The 18,730-nt window shown below is 41.2% G+C and overlaps 1 protein-coding gene across 1 annotated transcript; it reads left to right on the top strand.

Annotated features, from left to right (window-relative positions):
- The first annotated feature begins 23 nt into the window (after nucleotides 1-23).
- On the top strand, nucleotides 24-17,176 carry sacs (sacsin molecular chaperone). The gene is made up of 7 exons (XM_072460767.1): nucleotides 24-105; nucleotides 183-294; nucleotides 941-1,087; nucleotides 1,327-2,809; nucleotides 3,385-3,476; nucleotides 3,557-3,583; nucleotides 4,530-17,176. The coding sequence occupies exons 2-7, from the start codon at nucleotides 231-233 to the stop codon at nucleotides 16,082-16,084; spliced, it is 13,368 nt and encodes a 4,455-aa protein (XP_072316868.1). The 5' UTR covers nucleotides 24-105; nucleotides 183-230; the 3' UTR covers nucleotides 16,085-17,176.
- Nucleotides 17,177-18,730: the final 1,554 nt, after the last annotated feature.

The raw sequence follows: 18,730 nt of genomic DNA, 5'->3' as shown, positions 1-18,730 counted from the left end.
AGGGCTTTGTGTTTTCCAGGCAGATTTGGGCAGACAACACCACCTCTAGTGGAATTCCTGAAAGATATTTTGCGAAGGTACCCTGAAGGTGGACAGATTCTCAAAGTAAGTACGAAGTCACACTTGAACAAATACACAGATGAAGCTCAGTAAATGTATGCTTTTTTAAATGATATTTGTAGGAGCTGATTCAAAATGCTGAAGATGCCGGAGCTACAGAAGTCAGGTTTATGTATGATGAGACGGAATACGGAGTGGAGTCACTGTGGTCTCCTGCCATGGGTCAGCATCAAGGTAAAGATATTTTATTATCTCTGGGCTTAGATGAATGCAAATAATCATCAGTTCTCATGTTTAATTAAACCACAAGGGTCATAAGCTGATGTCCTAAACTAGTGCTATGGAGAAATGGACATGTTTGAGCAAAGAAAATAATAGAATTAAACTATACTATAAGTCATACACTCATTCATACACCAGCAGACATGGACACTGGCACATTGAGGCAACGTGGGTGAAGTGTCTTGCCCAAGGACACATGCCCAGCTGTGACACCAGGGCCCATCCCTGCTTAGCAATGTGTCAATGACGAGAGCGAGCATTGACAAGATGGCCACATACATATATTTTAGATTCAACCTCCGATGTATTTCAGACAAAATACTTGTTTTGACTTCCTGCAGGACTGATTGGCCTGTCTCTTCAAAGTAACATTTCACAATAACAAGCAGCGGATTTCCATTTATGATATTTTAGCTTTAAAAAATGGCTAAGGAACATATTTGAACACAACACGTGTGACATGTAATCGTAGAGAGTTAAGTTACATAATTGAGTTAAGTTTATAGCGATGGTTTTGTTAAAAGCCTAAGACATAATATGTCTTCTTTAAATAGTAGTCTGTGTATATTTAATAATTTGGCATGTAATTGTATTTCAGGTACAGCGCTGTACATCTATAATGATGCAGTGTTCACAATGGAAGACTGGAATGGAATCCAGGAGATTGCACGAAGCAGGAAAAGAGAGGATCCTTTGAAAGTCGGGAGATTTGGAATTGGCTTCAATTCTGTTTACCACATCACAGGTGAGAGTTATTACAGTCAACAATAACACCATTTGGGCAGAACTCCTGCTAAAGTTCAAATTCAATAGATTTAGGTACCATGAATAATTGTAAAAATCAACATTGCAACACTATGGTATTAGTGATGGTATTTTTTTAAGTTTTTTAAATATTTAACACAGAATGGAAATCATTTATAAAGTTAATCTTGACATGCCTTAAAGGATTGAACGAGTACATTTCTCTTGTTTTTTTTTCAGACGTCCCCAGCATTTTCAGCGGTGACCAGATCGCGATGCTAGACCCACATCAGACACTGTTCGGGGTCAATGAGTCCGGTCAGTGTTGGAACCTCAAGACAGACGTGAAAGAGATCACGGAGCTCGCCGACCAGTTCGCTCCCTACATCGGCATTTTAGGAAGTTCTGAAAAAACAATGAAAGATGGCAACTTCCCCGGGACACTTTTCCGCTTCCCCCTTCGCACAGCACCGTCACAACTCAGCGGCAACATTTACAACAAGGAAAAAGTTCTGGAGCTTTTCGAGTCATTCAAAGCCGACGCGGACACTGTGCTTCTCTTCCTCAAAAGTGTGCAGAAGGTCTCTTTGCACATGAGGGACTCCGACGGAACCGAGAGAGTGCTTTATCAGGTTACAGCGACGGAAAATGCAAACGATAAACTGGAAAGAACCGGCGCACTGAAGACTTTAGGAGAAGCGGTAGACAGTTATAGCAACGGCATCCCTAGTTCTACCATCACATGCGTCACATACTTGCTCAACATTGAAACGCAGGACGAAACCGCAAAGGAGACTCAGAGGAAGATGTGGCTGGTGTGCAACGGCGTCGGGGGAAGGGGAATGTGTGCCGACCTGGACAATTTGGCAGACGATTTAAAGTTTATGCCCTCCATCGGTATCGCCATGCCTCTCACGGATGAAGACGATGATGATGGAGCAACGGTGGGATTTTCCGGGTGCGCTTTCTGCTTCCTCCCTCTCCCGCCTGGCGAGGAGAGCGAAACGGGACTGCCGGTTCATGTCAGCGGCTTCTTCGGCCTAACGGACAACAGGAGGAGTATAAAATGGCGAGAAGTGGACCAGTGGAGGGATCCGGCAGCTCTGTGGAACGAGCTGCTTATAATGACCATCATACCTAAAGCTTACTACACACTTATCTTTGAAACTGTCAGAAGGGTACAGAGCAAAAAGGACCAAAACTTTACTTTGACACCTAGAGGAACCTACGCAGCCTGGCCTGACCCGAAACGCATCAAGTCCCGCTGGAAACCCATCCTTCAGCCTTTGTTTAATGAACTGTTAAAAGAGAAAGTCATTTATTCCCTCAGTGAAAGCTGGGTCAGAGTGGATCAGGCGGTTTTCTCAGAACTGGACACCGAGAAGGAAATCGCAGACACGGTGATTAACTACCTCCAAAGCTCAGGAATGCAGGTCGCAAAGGTGCCTGCCTCGGTGGACTCAGCCTTAGCTGCCTACACACCTGAAGCCGCTGAAGTGAAGAAAGCGAGCCCGACTTTGCTGAGGCAGGCTATCAGGAAACACAAACACAAGGGTTCGGCGGAGGAAAAGCTGCTGCTGCTGGGGTTTGCACTGAGCGATGCTAACTACAGCGATCTCATCGGGCTGGAGCTCCTGCCTCTGCAAGACAAGTCCTTCACCACGTTCACATCCTCAGTCACAGAGAAGGACGCTGTTTACATTGCATCAGAGGAGTATCCCAGGTAAAACTGTCAAATGTTGTATACAAGTTTTAACTAGGCCTATTAGTCATGTTAATATTTAAACTACTGTAACAGTGAGAGTGAAATGAGTAAAGACTTGCTTTGCCAAATGTTATCAGTAATATCTTACAGCTTTTAGCTCATGTATTTATTTAAAATAAAAACAGGCACAAAATCAGTCAAAGGCATTTGTCTAGCACAAATAATACAAAAGGAAATTCAAACTGTTTTACAAAACCATTAGAAATACACTAAAATCACAATTAGGGCTTCAACTAACAATTATTTTGATAGTACATATAGATATCTGTTTGGATCGTGAAATGCCCTTGAGTATAAGATTAATCTAAATTTGACCAAAGCTACAGTAATGCAGAGAATATTTTCATACAAAACATGTTTTTCATCAGAAACCTAAATGTTAATGTTTCCTGTCACTTCTTGCTTTGTAGTCAGACATCTTTTCAAAGCACATGGCATTTCATAAATGATACAGTGACTTACTGACATAATATTTCCACACATTCTAGTCTGTCACTACTTACTTGTTTTTGGTCTTTATCTTTGTCTTACAGTTCCCTGTACCCTGGACTGGAAGGTCGCTTTGTCTTAGAAAACCTTAAACTTTCAGTAATGGACGGACTGAAGAAAGCAGCCAAAAGTAGAGGTAACAAAACTAACTTCTCCTTTGTAACAGTTTAGATAGTGATAATGGTAATAACCAACAAAAATAATCTTACTTTTCAGTGCAGCAGTATCTATGGGGTTGTTCTGGTACGTTTTAAAAGTGTGGTTCCTGTATTAACCAACTAATGTGCAGTTATCAATGAATGTATCACACTGTAACTGCATTCCCATGTCTTTTAGGTGTGATAATTAACATGTTTCAGCATGATGCAAATTAGGGCTACACAATATTGTACGTTACATATTCACATTTTATATCACAATGAACAATATTAGATTAAAAAAGTCAATGAATAGATAAACACTTTGGTTCAGTAAAAAATTGATTACAGTAATGGTGATACTGTAAATCTGGGTCCTTCAGGAAGGTCTGTTGAATTATGTATGACAAACAATGTGTAGCCCTAATGAATACCTAACCTTGAGTTACTGTTGCGGATTTTTCCTCTTGCTGTGCATCTTTTCAATGTTACCATTTCATTAACCATATTACGATGTGTTTTGTGTGCTAATAATATGTTTGTACATGCTGTTTGTAGGGGTGGATGATATTGACAAAAAATATAATCTCATTGCTTGAAGTATCCAGATAATGAGACGGATATTAGGTAAATCCAACAGAAATGTATTTAAACGTACTATCAGACAAATGTGATTTCTGTAAAATGAATCAAAAAAGTGCAGAAATATTACCTTATACTTTTATTTGAAAGTTCAAGAATAAAAATGAAAATCTAATAAAACTACAAACCATGTACTCAATATTCAAATGTTGCATATCTTCTAAACAACATTCATGATATTGTCTATGTTTTGATTATATTACCCACCTCTAGCTGTTGGTGTCAATTCTACTACTGCATTAGATAGTGAAAATATTTTTCCCTTCTGGATTTTAAAAATATTTTTGCATATTTGTCTCATGCCAGTAAGTAACAAATATGCTTTATAGCATTTGAGTGTGGCAAATGAGACTATGAAGTGTACAAAACACATTTACATGTTTGACCTCTCAATGTAATTTTTGTGACAGGAAGGCCCTGTACTCAGCTGCAAGTGCTGACCCCAGAGCGCTCAGCTCGACTCCTCAAAGAGATTCTGACTAAGGCCTGGCCAACAAGAGACTTCACAGTCCAATGGAAACCTGGAAACCAAGAGCTGCAGCATCCAACAGTGTCCTGGCTCAAGATGGTTTGGAAACATTTGTACATCAAATTTGCAGATGATCTCAGTACCTTTGACGATATGCCATTGATTCCAATTGAGCCACTTCATGAAAGCATCAAGTCTGTAACTCTACTCCGCCTCAAAACTCCATCTCCTATTGTTTATGTCAACGATGAAGAGCTTGGTGTCTCCGAGTGTCTGTTGAACATAATGGACAAACTAGGAATCAAAGTAATTAAAAAGCTGGATTCTTGTTTGCAACATCCTCAGTTTAAAAATTACATCCATCCATTCTCGCCTGGTGTGCTGCTGCAAAACATGGACAGAATATCAACACAGCGTTTAGCAAGCCTGGTATCTTCTTTCTCAGTTAAAGAGAAAATTGCACTTCGAAACTTTCTGGCAGGACTATCTGACATCACAGACAGAGAAAAACACACCCTGCTTGAACTTTCAATCTTTGAGAAAGTAGGTAGCTGTTCCGAAGGTGTTTCAAAATACATATCACTGAGGGGCGCTCGGGCGCTGCATCACAGAGCCAAGTACCCACCAGATGTGAAACTATCCATTAACCTTGTGAGCTGTCGTGATGAGGAGTCTATGCGCCTTCTAAAGTTGATGAATGTGGAGCAGGTGAAAACAACAGAATGTGTGAAGGTTATTGTTCAGGATATTGAAAAGGGATATTATCAAACAGATGACTTACACCAAATCATGCTTTGGGCACTTAAACATCTGGCATTTCTCAAGAATGAAAACTCAGCTGTGATTACATGGCTTTCTAAAATCAAATTTATTCAACAGCCGTGTGGAAAACCAGTCACAGCCTCAGATCTTTTTGACCCGGGGCTTGAGATTCTTCAAAATCTGTTTTACATGGAAGAGAAAACAAAGTTCCCTTCAAGTGTGTACACATCATCCCCTGATATTTTGCATTCACTTCGACAACTGGGCCTGAGGAATGAGGTTCAACTAAGTGAAAAAGATGTACTTCATGTTGCAAAGAAAATAGAGGATTTACAAAGCAAGAAAGAACCAGATTGGGCTGCTATTACTCAAAAAGCTAAAACCCTCTTGCAAATCCTAAATAAGCAGACCAAACTAATCAAATCTGCTGAGGTCCAGTCTTCTCTACTTAAGCTGAAATGGGTACCTGTTTGCAAGGAAAGACCCCCGACATACCCCAACACCCTAGCTTGGATAGGGGATGATCTAAATATCTGTTCCTTTCTTGAAATGTGTGAAATTTCCCACGCAGTACTCGTTGGCTCTTCTGTAGCAATGGCTGAACACACCTCTGGAGGTATGAAGAAATCCCTGAAGTTAAAATTAGATCCTCAGGTTGACCAGGTATTACAGCATTTGAAAGCAGTGAATGACTGGCATAAGTCACAGGCCTTTACTACAGAAGACTGGTATCAGTTTCAGCAGATTCTGTTTGAAATTTATGGTTTCATGCAGGCTCATCTTGAAGATGCAAGAGAGGCACTTAAGTCTCTGTCTTTTGACTGGGTGTGGACAGGAAAGACATTTTCAACGCCTGGCCAAACTGTCCTCAAGCCCCTCCCTGATCTCGACTTGCAGCCTTATCTTTATTCGTTGCCAAAGACAATCAGAAAGTTCCACAAACTTTTCAAATTTTGCGGCTCTATAGAAGAGGTTATTCCCAGCCATGTGTTTGATGTCATCAAAAATGTCCTGGAAAAATGTCAAGAAGGCAACTTGACAAATGAAGAAAACAAACATAACATTCTCCTTTTGATCAACATCCTAAGATGGCTGTACAACAATCAAATTCCTGTGGACACCAACATGCATGTGCCTATTCTTTGTTATAAAAACCCTAACAAATTAGCCATGAAGCCTATTCACGAATGCACCTATTGTGACATTAAAGTTGATGACTTGAATGATATACTTGAAGATTCATCTGAGCCTATCACACTAGTGCATGATGATATCCCAATGAAAACTGCAGAGTGGCTTAAAGTGCCATGTTTAAGCACAAGATTGATCAATCCAGAAAATCTTGGATTTGAGCAATCAGGCCAACGTGAACCTTTAACAGTTCGGATCAAGAACATCCTTGAGGAATATCCTTCTGTGGCAGACATTTTTAAAGAGCTTCTCCAGAATGCAGATGATGCAAGTGCAACTGAATGCAGCTTCCTTATTGACATGCGCAAGAACATGGACATCCGTGAAAATCTCCTTGACCCTGGAATGATTGCCTGCCATGGACCATCGCTGTGGTCTTTCAACAACTCAGTTTTCACAGATACAGACTTCCTGAACATCACACGGTTGGGGGGTTCAATTAAAAGATGTGAAGCCGATAAAGTTGGAAAATTTGGACTGGGATTTAATTCTGTTTATCACATTACAGATATCCCAATAATTATAAGCAGAGAATTTATGATCATGTTTGACCCAAATATCAATCACATCAGCAAGCACATCAGAGACCCATCGAATCCAGGCATCAAAATCAACTGGAGCAAACAACAAAAGAGGCTAAGGAAGTTTCCCAATCAGTTCAAACCTTTCATCAATGTCTTCAACTGCCAGCTGCCTCTTGCTCAGGACTCGCCTTATAAATTCAATGGAACACTTTTCAGACTACCTTTCAGAACAGAACAGGAAGCTTCGGTCAGTGAAATAAGTACTGTCTATTACAACACAACTGATGTTTATTCCTTGGTTGATGAATTCAGTCTCTGTGGCCATCGCTTCATTCTGTTCACTCAGCATGTCGGAAGTATGGTCCTGAAGTATCTCAAATATGAAGAACCAAATCCAGCTGCAGCACAAGACGTAGTAACAATCAACAAAAGTGTATGGACGTCCAAAGCCTCATATGGACCTTTAAGTATCCTCAAATCAGCAGCCAGGGTCATGAAAAAGGCTGCTAGTACCAACAAGGTACCAGCCGATGTGCCCAAGTCCGGCTGCATCATACGTGTTGTGGTGGAGGAGTTTCATAATGTGTTCAAACGCATGGTTGATCTTCACTCCCCTTTGTTCAGAAGCTCAGAGGAAGACCCAAATCAGTACTTTGAGATGGCTGCAAAAGGAATTCAGTCAAAACGTCTTACAGATGAAATGCCCCAAAAGGCTATTGAGGTCACCAACTGGCTCATTACATCCTGCATGGATGTAAATGAAGCTCTCAAGTTCTCTCTCAATGACAGTGGAAAAAGACTAGGACTAGTTCCTTGTGGTGGTGTTGCTGTTTTGTTGTTAGAGGAAGAAAATCGTAAATGGACAGTAAAGACTAGCCCTGTGGCAATTGGAGAAGTATTTTGCTACCTGCCTCTCAGAATCAAAACAGGCTTGCCGGTCCATATAAATGGCTGCTTTGCGGTTACATCAAACCGCAAAGAGATTTGGAAAACGGATACTAAGGGCCAGTGGAATTCCATCTTCATGAGACATGTCATTGTACAGGCCTATTTGTCAGCTCTCACCATGCTGCGAATAATGGCAGAAAATGGAGAACTGCTTGACTACAACTATTATGCAGCATGGCCTGATCCTGGTCAAGTGCATGATGACTTCACACTGATCAGTCAAGGAGTCTATCAGGAAATAGCCAAAGGAGGAGACGGTGAACAGGCTGAAGTGTTCTCAGATGGGAAAATGTGGGTCTCAATCCAATCTGTGAGATTTCTTGATGATGCACTACTTTGCAGACAAGACATCGGCCCATCGGCTTTCAAAATATTCCTAAAATACCTCAAGAAAAGTGGATCACAAAATCTCTGTGCTGTTGAGCTACCTGAGTGGGTAAAAGAAGGATTTGATGATGCTGGGTGTAAAGGAAAGCTCATGGAAAACACCCTGACTGAAAAGCAGTTCTTTATTGATGTGTTCTTTCCTCACATACAAGAAATTGACGAAGAGCTCAGAGATCCATTGATGCAGTATGTCCTGAATGAGAAAATGGAAGATTTTGCCCCAATACTGATGGTCACCCCTTGCTTACCATGTTCCGGCCCCAACAAGGAACTGGTTTTACCTTCTAGGCTTATTCATCCAGAGGGAAGAGTTGCAAAGCTGTACAACCCTGATGATGGGAGATTTCCTGAAGGAACGACAAAAGACTACCTCAACCCTGTGTGTTTGGTGAAGCTTGTGCAGTTGGGTATGGTGAAGGATGATCTGTCATGGGAAGACATTACTGAACGCACAGAGTCTGTCATTGAGCTCAATGAAAGCAACCACATGTCTGCATGTATTCGTAGTAGCATCCTTCTCAGCCTTATAGATGAGAAACTCAAAATTGGTGACCTAGGAGAATCCAAACTTTTGGAGAAGCTACAGAACACAAAATTTCTTCCATTTCTAACAAGACCTGCAGGGTTCTCACTGCCTTGGCATGGAAACGACTTTACGCCAACTACCATGTTTTCTGCAAAAGAGCTTTTTACAACTGAGCACCAGGACACTGTGTGCTTAATCAAACCCATTCTGAATGAAAATTCACCATCTTTTAAAGGCTGTGGTGCGATGTCACTGGCTGTGAAAGATTATCTTGGGCTAATAAGGAAGCCCTCAGTTGAACTTGTCATCCAACAACTCAATACATTGTCCCAATCATTTGATGGTGTCACACTTTATCAAGAAAACATAACAAATGCCTGTTACAAATATCTGCATGAAGAAATGTTGCAGGATGAGATGGCAAAGAAGAAAATCACGAATGAACTCAAGTCTTTCAACTCTATATTAGTGGAAAACACCTACGTAAATCCAACTAAAGTCGCATTCTACTTGAATTTTGATGCAGCACCCTATCTTTACCAGCTACCTAATAAATATAGGAACAGCTGTCGTGAGTTGTTTGAAAATGTCGGAGTACAGTCCAGTTTCTCTGTGGAGGACTTCTCATCTGTCCTTGAAACCCTGAAGCAACAATGTGGCCGAACGTCACTTACAGAAGAAAACTTCCAGCTAAGTCGTCGAATTATCAGTGAAGGCATCTGGAGTTTGATCAGGGATAAAAATCAAGAATACTGCCAGGCCAATTACGGTGGAATCCTTTTACCAGACTCTGGGCTTACACTGCAACCATCAAAGTCACTGTGCTACAATGACTGCCCCTGGATCAAAGTACGAGACTCTTCTGTAAAGTACTGTCATTCAGATATTCCAAGAGAGGTTGCAATCAAACTTGGTGCAGTCCCAAAACGCCACAAAGCCTTGGAGAGGTACGCATCAAATGTATGCTTCAGTACTCTGGGTAGTGAGTTTGGCCAAAAGGAGAAGCTCACCAGCAGGATTAAAAGTATCCTGAATGCATATCCATCAGAGAAAGAAATGCTAAAAGAGTTGCTCCAAAATGCAGATGACGCCAAAGCCACTGAGATTTATTTTGTATTTGATCCAAGAACACACCCCACTGATAGAATTTTTGATGATAAGTGGATTCCAATGCAGGGTCCAGCTCTGTGTGTTTACAACAATCAGCCATTCACAGAGGATGACGTCAGGGGAATACAGAACCTGGGAAGAGGCACAAAGGAGGCCAATCCAGGCAAAACTGGACAATATGGCATAGGTTTCAACTCTGTATATCACATTACCGATTGCCCTTCCTTCATCTCAAATAATGACATTTTGTGCATCTTTGATCCACATGCCCAATTTGCTCCTGGAGCGACCTCAGTTAGTCCTGGAAGAATGTTCAGAGATTTGGACTCAGACTTTCGATCCCAATTTTCAGATGTGCTCAATCTGTATCTGGGGGCCCATTTTAAGTTGGAACGCAGTACAATGTTTCGATTTCCTATTCGCTCCACAGAGATGGCAAAGGCATCAGAGATTTGTCCTGTTCCAGCGTCAGACAGAATGGTCCAAAATCTGCTGGAGAAACTAAAACTAGATGGAGCAGAACTGCTAATGTTTCTGAATCACATGGAGAAGATATCAATTTGTCAAGTTGAAAGTTCAACTGGAGAGTTGAAGGTGTTGTATTCAGTAACAGCAAAAATTACTGATGGAGATCGTCTAAAGCGGAAACAGTTTCATGCCTCAGTGATTGATAGTGTGACAAAAAAGAAGCCGCTCAGTGCCATCCCTGCCCAACAGATAACCTACACACTGGACATAGAGGATTCAGATGGTAGCTTGACAACATGGATGATCTGCAATCGATCTGGCTTTCCTGAGATTCAAAATGTCTCAAAAAGTGTAATCTCAGCTCACAAAAATGAGGATATAACCCTGTTTCCCAGGGGAGGTGTAGCAGCTTGTGTTAGCCACAATTACAAAAAGACCCACAGAGCCTTTTGTTTTCTTCCCCTCTCATTAGAGACTGGCTTGCCTTTTCATGTTAATGGACACTTTGCTCTCGACTCTGCCAGAAGAAACTTGTGGCGGGATGACAATGGAGTAGGTGTAAGAAGTGATTGGAACAATAACTTAATGACATCACTCATAGCCCCGGCATTGGTAGAACTGCTCAGTCAGCTAAAGCGGCGGTACTTCCCGGGCCCTGATCCCACTATGACCATCACACAGGCAACACCACTTCACGCAGTGAAAGACATTCTACGTAAATATCTCTTTTTCTTCCCAGTCAATAAAATGGATATCCAGGCAGACTGGTACTGCCTTGTGAAAGCAGTCTACCAATGCGTTCATGCTGAGCAAAAGCGTCTGCTGCCTGTTCTTAGGGCTCCACACACGGACAACTCTGAAATGCATTCTGTCATTTACATTTCATGGGTAAATACAACTCCTGTAAACAAAGGCAGGGCATATTTTGATAATTTGTTACAAGATGAGCTTCACTATTTGAAAAATACAGAGCACAACATCACATCAAGAAAGTCTGTTGCAGAAAATGTCTACCGACTCAAAACATTGCTGCTGGATATTGGTTTCAATCTGGTGTACAGTTGTGATGAATCTGCCAATCTTTACCTTGGTTTAGAAGATGCCGGAATACCAGTGGTGTATGTTACTCCAAAAGATGTCTGCAACTTTCTCCACACATTCACAGCCCCAGACACTTCGTGCCAAATAGGAAAACTGCCCTGCCGTCTACAGCAGTCAAACTACAAGGTCATTCATAATGTAAAACTCCTTGTTGACTACTGCTTCAAGGACATTGAGGAGGAAGACTTCCAGATAGAGGGACTGCCTTTGCTGGTAACAATGGATAACATGCTGCAGGTATTTGACACAAAAAGACCAAAGTTTCTCACCACACACCATGAACTAATACTACCACGAAAAGAAATGTTCATGAACGCAATATATATCAAATACAGCAACATTTTAATCAAGGCAGGGGCTGCAAAATCATTTGACATCAGCAGCTTTTCTGAGATGGTTGGCTCTGTTCTCCCTAGAGAATATCGTGCAAAAACTCCAGTAAGATGGAGAGACTCTTTTCAGAGCGAGTCTTGGCTTAAAAATGTTTGGAGTTTTATCAGTGAGAATACAGCCGTGAAAGAGGATCAGGTGGAGATAAAACCTGGGTTTGACACAGTTGTAGACATCCTGAAAGACTGGGCTCTACTTCCTGGAGTTAAATTCATGGCGAGAGAAAAACTCATCCTTCCTGAGCATGATTTGCTTCTACCTCTGAGTTTGATGAACATAGCTGTATTTCCTCAAGGCCAAAATGATAAAGTCTTCCATACACTGATGAAAGCAGGGTGCATTCAATTGGCCGTCAACAAAATATGTGCCAAAGACAATCCAATTTTGCCCTTTCTGGTTCAGCACACTGCAAACATTGAAAATCCTTCAAGTGTTTTGAAAGCTCTTGAGTATATGATACAAACAAGTGGATTCAAGTCTGTATACTTTACTGACAAAGACTTTGAGGCCTTGCTGTTGTATTTCAACTGCAACCTCGCTAACCTAAAACAAGAAGACATTCCGAGTCTGAAACTTCTACCATGTTTCAAATCTGTCAGTGGAAAATACATTAGCATTGCAAACACTGTTTCAAACTATGTTCTTACTAAAGACATACCTGCTGCAGACATAGACAAGTGGACACTCAATGCTTCCTATGGCTTCCTTGCTGATAATTCGCAGCTAAAAGAGCTGTATTCCTTTCTTGGCTGCACTCCAATTGATGACTTTGAAATTTATCTTCAGCATCTGTTGCCAAAGTTTGAAATCCTGACTTACAGTGCAAAAGTAGAGCACATCGTGCATTTAAAAGAGCGACTCATGTCTATTGAAGATTCTATTGAAGTGAAAGACCAACTCTATGGAAAGTTGGAAGGACTTTCATTTATTTATGATAGTTCCACCCGTCTAAGACCAGCCAAATTTTTCTTTGACAAGACGGTTGAAGTCTTTGAAGTTATGCTTCCTCAAAAGTCCTTCATTCCAAATGACTTTTTCAGAAAAGTGGAACAGATTTCAAAACCAAAAAATAGAGCACTCCAGTTATCACTGTGGATCACCTTTCTGCGAATAATTGGTCTTAAGCATGACGTTTCACAACAGCAGATTCTCCAGTTTGCAAAAGAAATCAGCATAAAATCCCAAACTGAGAACTGGGCCAAAGAAAAGCTTCAAAACACAGTTGATGCTCTTCTAAACCACATTTTCAAAGACAGAGTTGATCTATTCCAAGGCACCTTTCTTAAAGAACTGTCAATGATCCCATTCCTCTGTCCTGAGAGAGCCCCAAAAGAACTGGCCAGACTTCACCCACAGTACCAAGAGGTGGGTGGCACTCTTCCTCTCATTCGCTTCAGTGGGTCTCAAGTTAATCCTAAATTCAAGCAGACAGATATCATTAACTTGCTTTGGACATCGTGCCCTATTTTGCCTGAAAAAGCAACACCATCAAGCATAAATGACCAAAAAGGAAATGCCCTTTGTGGGCAGGAACAGCTTGACCAAATACTCAATGTGCTGAGTGTAAACCTTGACCCACCATTGGAAAAAGTGATCATCAACTGTAAGAACATTTGCAACCTTGCCAATCTAGAAGATGAAATGGTGAAAACCCGGAACAAAATCTTGAGATCGACTTACGAGTTTCTGAATGCAGATAAAAAAGATTTCCGCTACCAGCTTCGTGGAGTCCCTTTTGTCATTGTTGAAGATGGCTGGAAATTATTGAAACCTGAAGAAGTAGTAATTAATTTGGATAACGAATCTGACTACAAGCCATACTTGTATAAATTACCTTTAGAGCTTGGGACCTTTCATCAGCTGTTCAAACTTCTTGGGACTGAAGATGTTGTATCAACCAAACAGTACGTGGAAGTACTCGGGCGTATTTACAGAAGTTCAGAAGGGAAGCATCTTGACCCAAACGAAATGAGAACTGTCAAGAGGGTAGTGTCGGGTCTGTTCAAATCTTTACATAACGATCCAGTGGAAATCCGCAAAGATCTAGAGAATCTTCGGGATTTTATATTTTATTTACCCAGTCATGATGGACGATTAGTCAAATCCAACGGCTTAGTGTTTGACGATGCACCACATTATAAAAGCAGAATTCAGGGTAATGTTGGTGTCCAAATGCTAGTAGACATGAGCCAGTGCTACCTAGGCAAAGACTACGCTTTCCACACAAAGCTAATAATGCTGCTTCCACAGAAACTAAGACCACGATTGCTAAGCAGTATCCTTGAAGAACAACTGGATGAAGACTCTCCAAAAATGTGCCAGTTTGGTGCGCTCTGTTCTCTCCAAGGCCGCCTGCAGCTGTTGCTCTCATCTGAGCAATTCATCACTGGATTGATCCGAATAATGAAACATGAAAATGAGAATGCCTACTTAGTGAATGAGGAAAAAGCTTTGCGTCTCTGCAAAGCACTTTGTGAAGGACTGAAGGTGTCTTGTTTTGAGAAACTCCAGACAACATTGAAAGTTAAAGGTTGCCCACCTATCCCTCACAGTCGCAGTGAAACCTTAGCTTTCCTAAAACGATATGGCACATCTGTCATTCATCTTTACATCCAGCATGCAGATAGTAAAGACATTAATTTTCTACTTGCACTTGCTTTGACACTAAAGTCTGCCACAGACAATTTGATTTCAGACACTTCCTATTTGATTGCCATGTTAGGATGCAATGACATCTATCGAATCACAGAGAAGTTGGACAGTCTTGGAGTGAAGTATGATTCAACCGAACCTTCAAAACTAGAGCTTCCACTTCCTGGAACTCCCATACCAGCGGAGATTCACCATACATTACTGATGGACCCAATGAACGTGTTCTATCCTGGAGAATATGTGGGCTACCTGGTAGATTCAGAGGGTGGAGATATTTACGGGTCATATCAACCAACTTACACGTATGCTATCATTGTGCAGGAAGTTGAAAAAGAGGAAGTGGAAAACACCAACTTTCTTGGAAAGCGTTTCCAGATTGACATTGGTTACAGTGAGTACAAAATTGTCAGCTCCCTTGACTTGTACAAATTTTCCAGACAAGATGAAAGCACTCAAGTGAGAGACACCAGTTCCCCATCAACACCTACAAGTCCTGATATCCGCTCAACTACACTTCGAACGATGCCTCCTATATTTACAGGCAAGGAAAACCTCAGACCTCCACCACAAAAACAGTCACCCAAAAAAATCAAACTTCATGCTTTGCCTGAGATTCTCAAAGAAGTGACCATAGTTGTGGAGCAGGCATGGAAGCTTCCAGAAACGGAGAGAAAAAAAATTATCCGCCGATTATATCTCAAATGGCATCCTGACAAAAATGCAGAAAATCTGGACGTTGCTACAGAGGTATTCAAGCACCTACAAAATGAGATTAGCCGGATGGAAAAGCAATCTTTGGCTGATCAGCAAAACACTGACAGAACTTCTAGGAGATCCTATTCCTCATCATCCACACGTTACCAGTCAGATAAGTTCTCCTATCAAAGATATTACTCCACATGGAACCAAGAAGCAACCAGTCATAGATCGGAAAGAACACAGTTCAGGGAGCATAACCCCAGCTATGCAGGCTCATCCCACTCACACCGCTTCTTTGTACCTCCAACCTTCAAGACAGTCGGAAACCCAGTGGAGGCTCGGCGATGGCTAAGGCAAGCTAGAGCCAACTACTCTGCTGCTCGAAATGATCTCCATAAAAATGCCAATGAGTGGGTTTGCTTTAAATGTTACTTAGCAACCAAGCTGGCCCTGATAGCTGCAGACTATGCCGTGAGGGGGAAGTCAGATAAAGATGTGAAGCCCACAGCTCTCGCCCAGAAAGTGGAGGAGTATAACGCTCAATTAGCAGGGCTCGCCAATGACGTTCAGATCTTAGATGGTTATGGGGTAGACAGTCTCAGGACTCGCTACCCAGATCTCCTACCTTTTCCTCAAATACCCAATGACAGATTCACATCTGAAGTTGCAATGAGAGTGATGGAGTGTACTGCACGGATCATTATAAAGCTTGAAACTTTTGTGCAACAAAAAGTATAGTAGTTTGTAACACGGCAAGATTTCAGCCTATAAAATATCCTTTACTTTTGTATAAAATTAATTGTCGTTTATGGGGTCCACTAAAATCAGCTATTAATTAACTTTCCCCAGATTAGAGATGCAAACAAGAGAAGTGAAAAGACAGTCCTAAAAATATCGGGACCTCTGAGCTTTACACAGGATGTTTGTTGTCCTTCACATAAATGACACAAGTGAGTCCCCACAGACACATTACAGTTTGATATGGATTTGTCTCCATGAATGTGTCTTGTCTGCTTCTCTAGTTTCTCAAACATTGACAATAGTTGAATGAAAATACCCCTAAAGGACTGTGGCAATGCAATACCATTTTTAAAGTTTGACTGACATCCAGCTGACAGCTCATGGTCCTGCTGTGACTCATGGTGCAGTAATACATAATGCACAGTGCTTCATTCATAAATAGGCTGGCTCGTGTAGATCTGCTCTATAGAGACTGTACATAGAAATGCCCAGCAAAGTCATATTTATTTAATGTGTTCGGCCATCTGTAAAACTGGAAATGTACCTGCTTTTTTACTTTAAAATTTTATAAAAAAAAATATTTTTTGCAACAGAAATTACTTAACAATGCTCAAAATGGAAAGTAAAAAATGAAGAGTGGTAAACCGATATGCAATGTACAAGTAGTTTCACAATACAATCATTGTTGTACATTTTATTTGTATTTTATTGTTCATTCATTTAATTTTGTAACAATGTATCAACAACAGCAAGCACTTTTTAAACTTTGTCACCTACTCAGTTAAAGGTGCACCTTTCTGGATATTCCATCTGCGATATAATTGTGTTGCTTGGATTGTTCCACAGTGTGGCATTAAATATAGCCGCCTGGTCTTTAGTTCAATACAGGTGTTTTTCGTGCTCAAAAATACTGCAAAAATATGTATTCTTACTGTGAGTGGATCGCCTCTCCACAGATACCACTATTGAGGCAGATAGATTTGATGCCATAGTGTGGAACATCCATGGCAAAGCAGTAACATCTCCCTGGAGACAAGCAGGGTCCAGACCCTCCGTCAGAGAAGTTACATTGTACAAGTTTTTGATAAGGGTGGGAAAAGCCAAAACTGTGAATGTATCAATTTATTTTATATTAATGTTTTGTTACCGTTCTTTGATTCTCTCGATACCATATTAAACCATGTTTAGTACAATTCTGCCTATGATATCATATTGCTTTTATGAATACTTTTTATGAAAGGGCTTTGTTTCCATACATTCTTATACCATGTTACATAATTATCTGAAATGTGCATTGTGGCATTAACCTGGATTGAACTGTATGTGGGAGGATTGTCACAACATTGTGCATTGTATGTACACACACTGTTGCCTTGGCCAAATAAATATTCCTGGAGGAATATTGTGTGTACAGTATTACTGTGGAAAGGACAATGAAACTTTTTTCAGATCTGGTAAATTGTAGTAGTGTAGATTATCCACTAGAATGCGCTAGAGCACAATTAAAAACCTGATGGTAACCTGACAACAGAGGGACAGAGACACTACGACGGCGTATAAGGGCCAACTAAGGGGGGGGAAATGCGCTGCACTACGAGAATAAAGTCATTAATTAATGAGAAAAAAGACGTTAATTAATGAGAAAAAAGTCGAAGTCAGAAAAAAGTCGTAAATTAACGACATCAAACTCATTAAATAACGAGAAAAAAGTCATTAAATAACGAGAAAAAAGTAATTAATTAATGAGAAAAAAGTCGTAGTTTAGGCGCCGATTCAAAGTGACGTGAGCAGTTCACTTTCAGCCCCAGGTCAGGACGCACAAGAACGGGCTTGGATGAGTTGACAGTTTATAACTACATAAAAGCCTGAAATAGATGTTAAAGTGTTTCCTGACCTTTAAAACGATGTCTTACGTGTGTTTATTACAAGACAAGACACTGCGTTTAGCAGCACCTTTCCTGTTCCGCATCATTCACAAACTGTTGGAAAAAGGCTTTACTTTCTCCATGATGGACCCGTAATGCACCATGGGCTCAAACAGCAGCCGTGCTCCGCGCCACAGCCGCCCGGAGACAGGAGGAGCAGCCTCGCTGTTATATTCACACGTTCTCTGGGTTCTCTGCTCCTCTAAGTTGATTGTCTACGTGGGCACTTTGCTCAGTCACTATTCTCACGTGCTCATTGTGTGCACTTAAGTTTTATGCCCGGATTCTAACCTTTTGTCATCCCTTGGACAAAACACACAGAACACAAACATCCGTCTGCGCTTCCACTCAGCTCCTCCTGACGCCCGGATCGTGTTTGGTACAGCCTAAAAGCGATATGTTTTACACACACGCATCATCCATACATCATCCATACATCATCCATACATCATTCATACATCATTCATACATCATCCAGATGCATCATCCATACATCATTCATACATCATCCAGATGCATCATCCAGATGCATCATCCATACATCATCCATACATCATCCATACATCATCCAGATGCATCATCCATACATCATCCAGATGCATCATCCATACATCATGGCATGAGCTCCAACACACGCGAGCACCAACACCGGAGTACGTCATGTTACAGGTCCAGGACCTGACATGGGGGCACTGCACCGGGGAAATGATTGTTTGTA

Source organism: Eucyclogobius newberryi, unplaced genomic scaffold (assembly GCF_026437365.1).
Source record: "Eucyclogobius newberryi isolate DKJ021-1_F unplaced genomic scaffold, fEucNew1.0.hap1 SCAF_10, whole genome shotgun sequence".
NCBI classification, from domain to species: domain Eukaryota; kingdom Metazoa; phylum Chordata; class Actinopteri; order Gobiiformes; family Gobiidae; genus Eucyclogobius; species Eucyclogobius newberryi.
This window is presented reverse-complemented; position numbering and strand designations above follow the sequence as displayed.

Excerpts from the sequence above, each read along its gene's own strand:
- sacs (XM_072460767.1), top strand. The coding sequence starts at position 231 with ATGTATGATGAGACGGAATACGGAGTGGAGTCACTGTGGTCTCCTGCC. Across the intron at positions 1,088-1,326 it reads TTCTGTTTACCACATCACAG|ACGTCCCCAGCATTTTCAGC; the intron begins GTGAGAGTTATT and ends TTTTTTTTTCAG. Across the intron at positions 3,584-4,529 it reads GTATCTATGGGGTTGTTCTG|GAAGGCCCTGTACTCAGCTG; the intron begins GTACGTTTTAAA and ends TTTTTGTGACAG.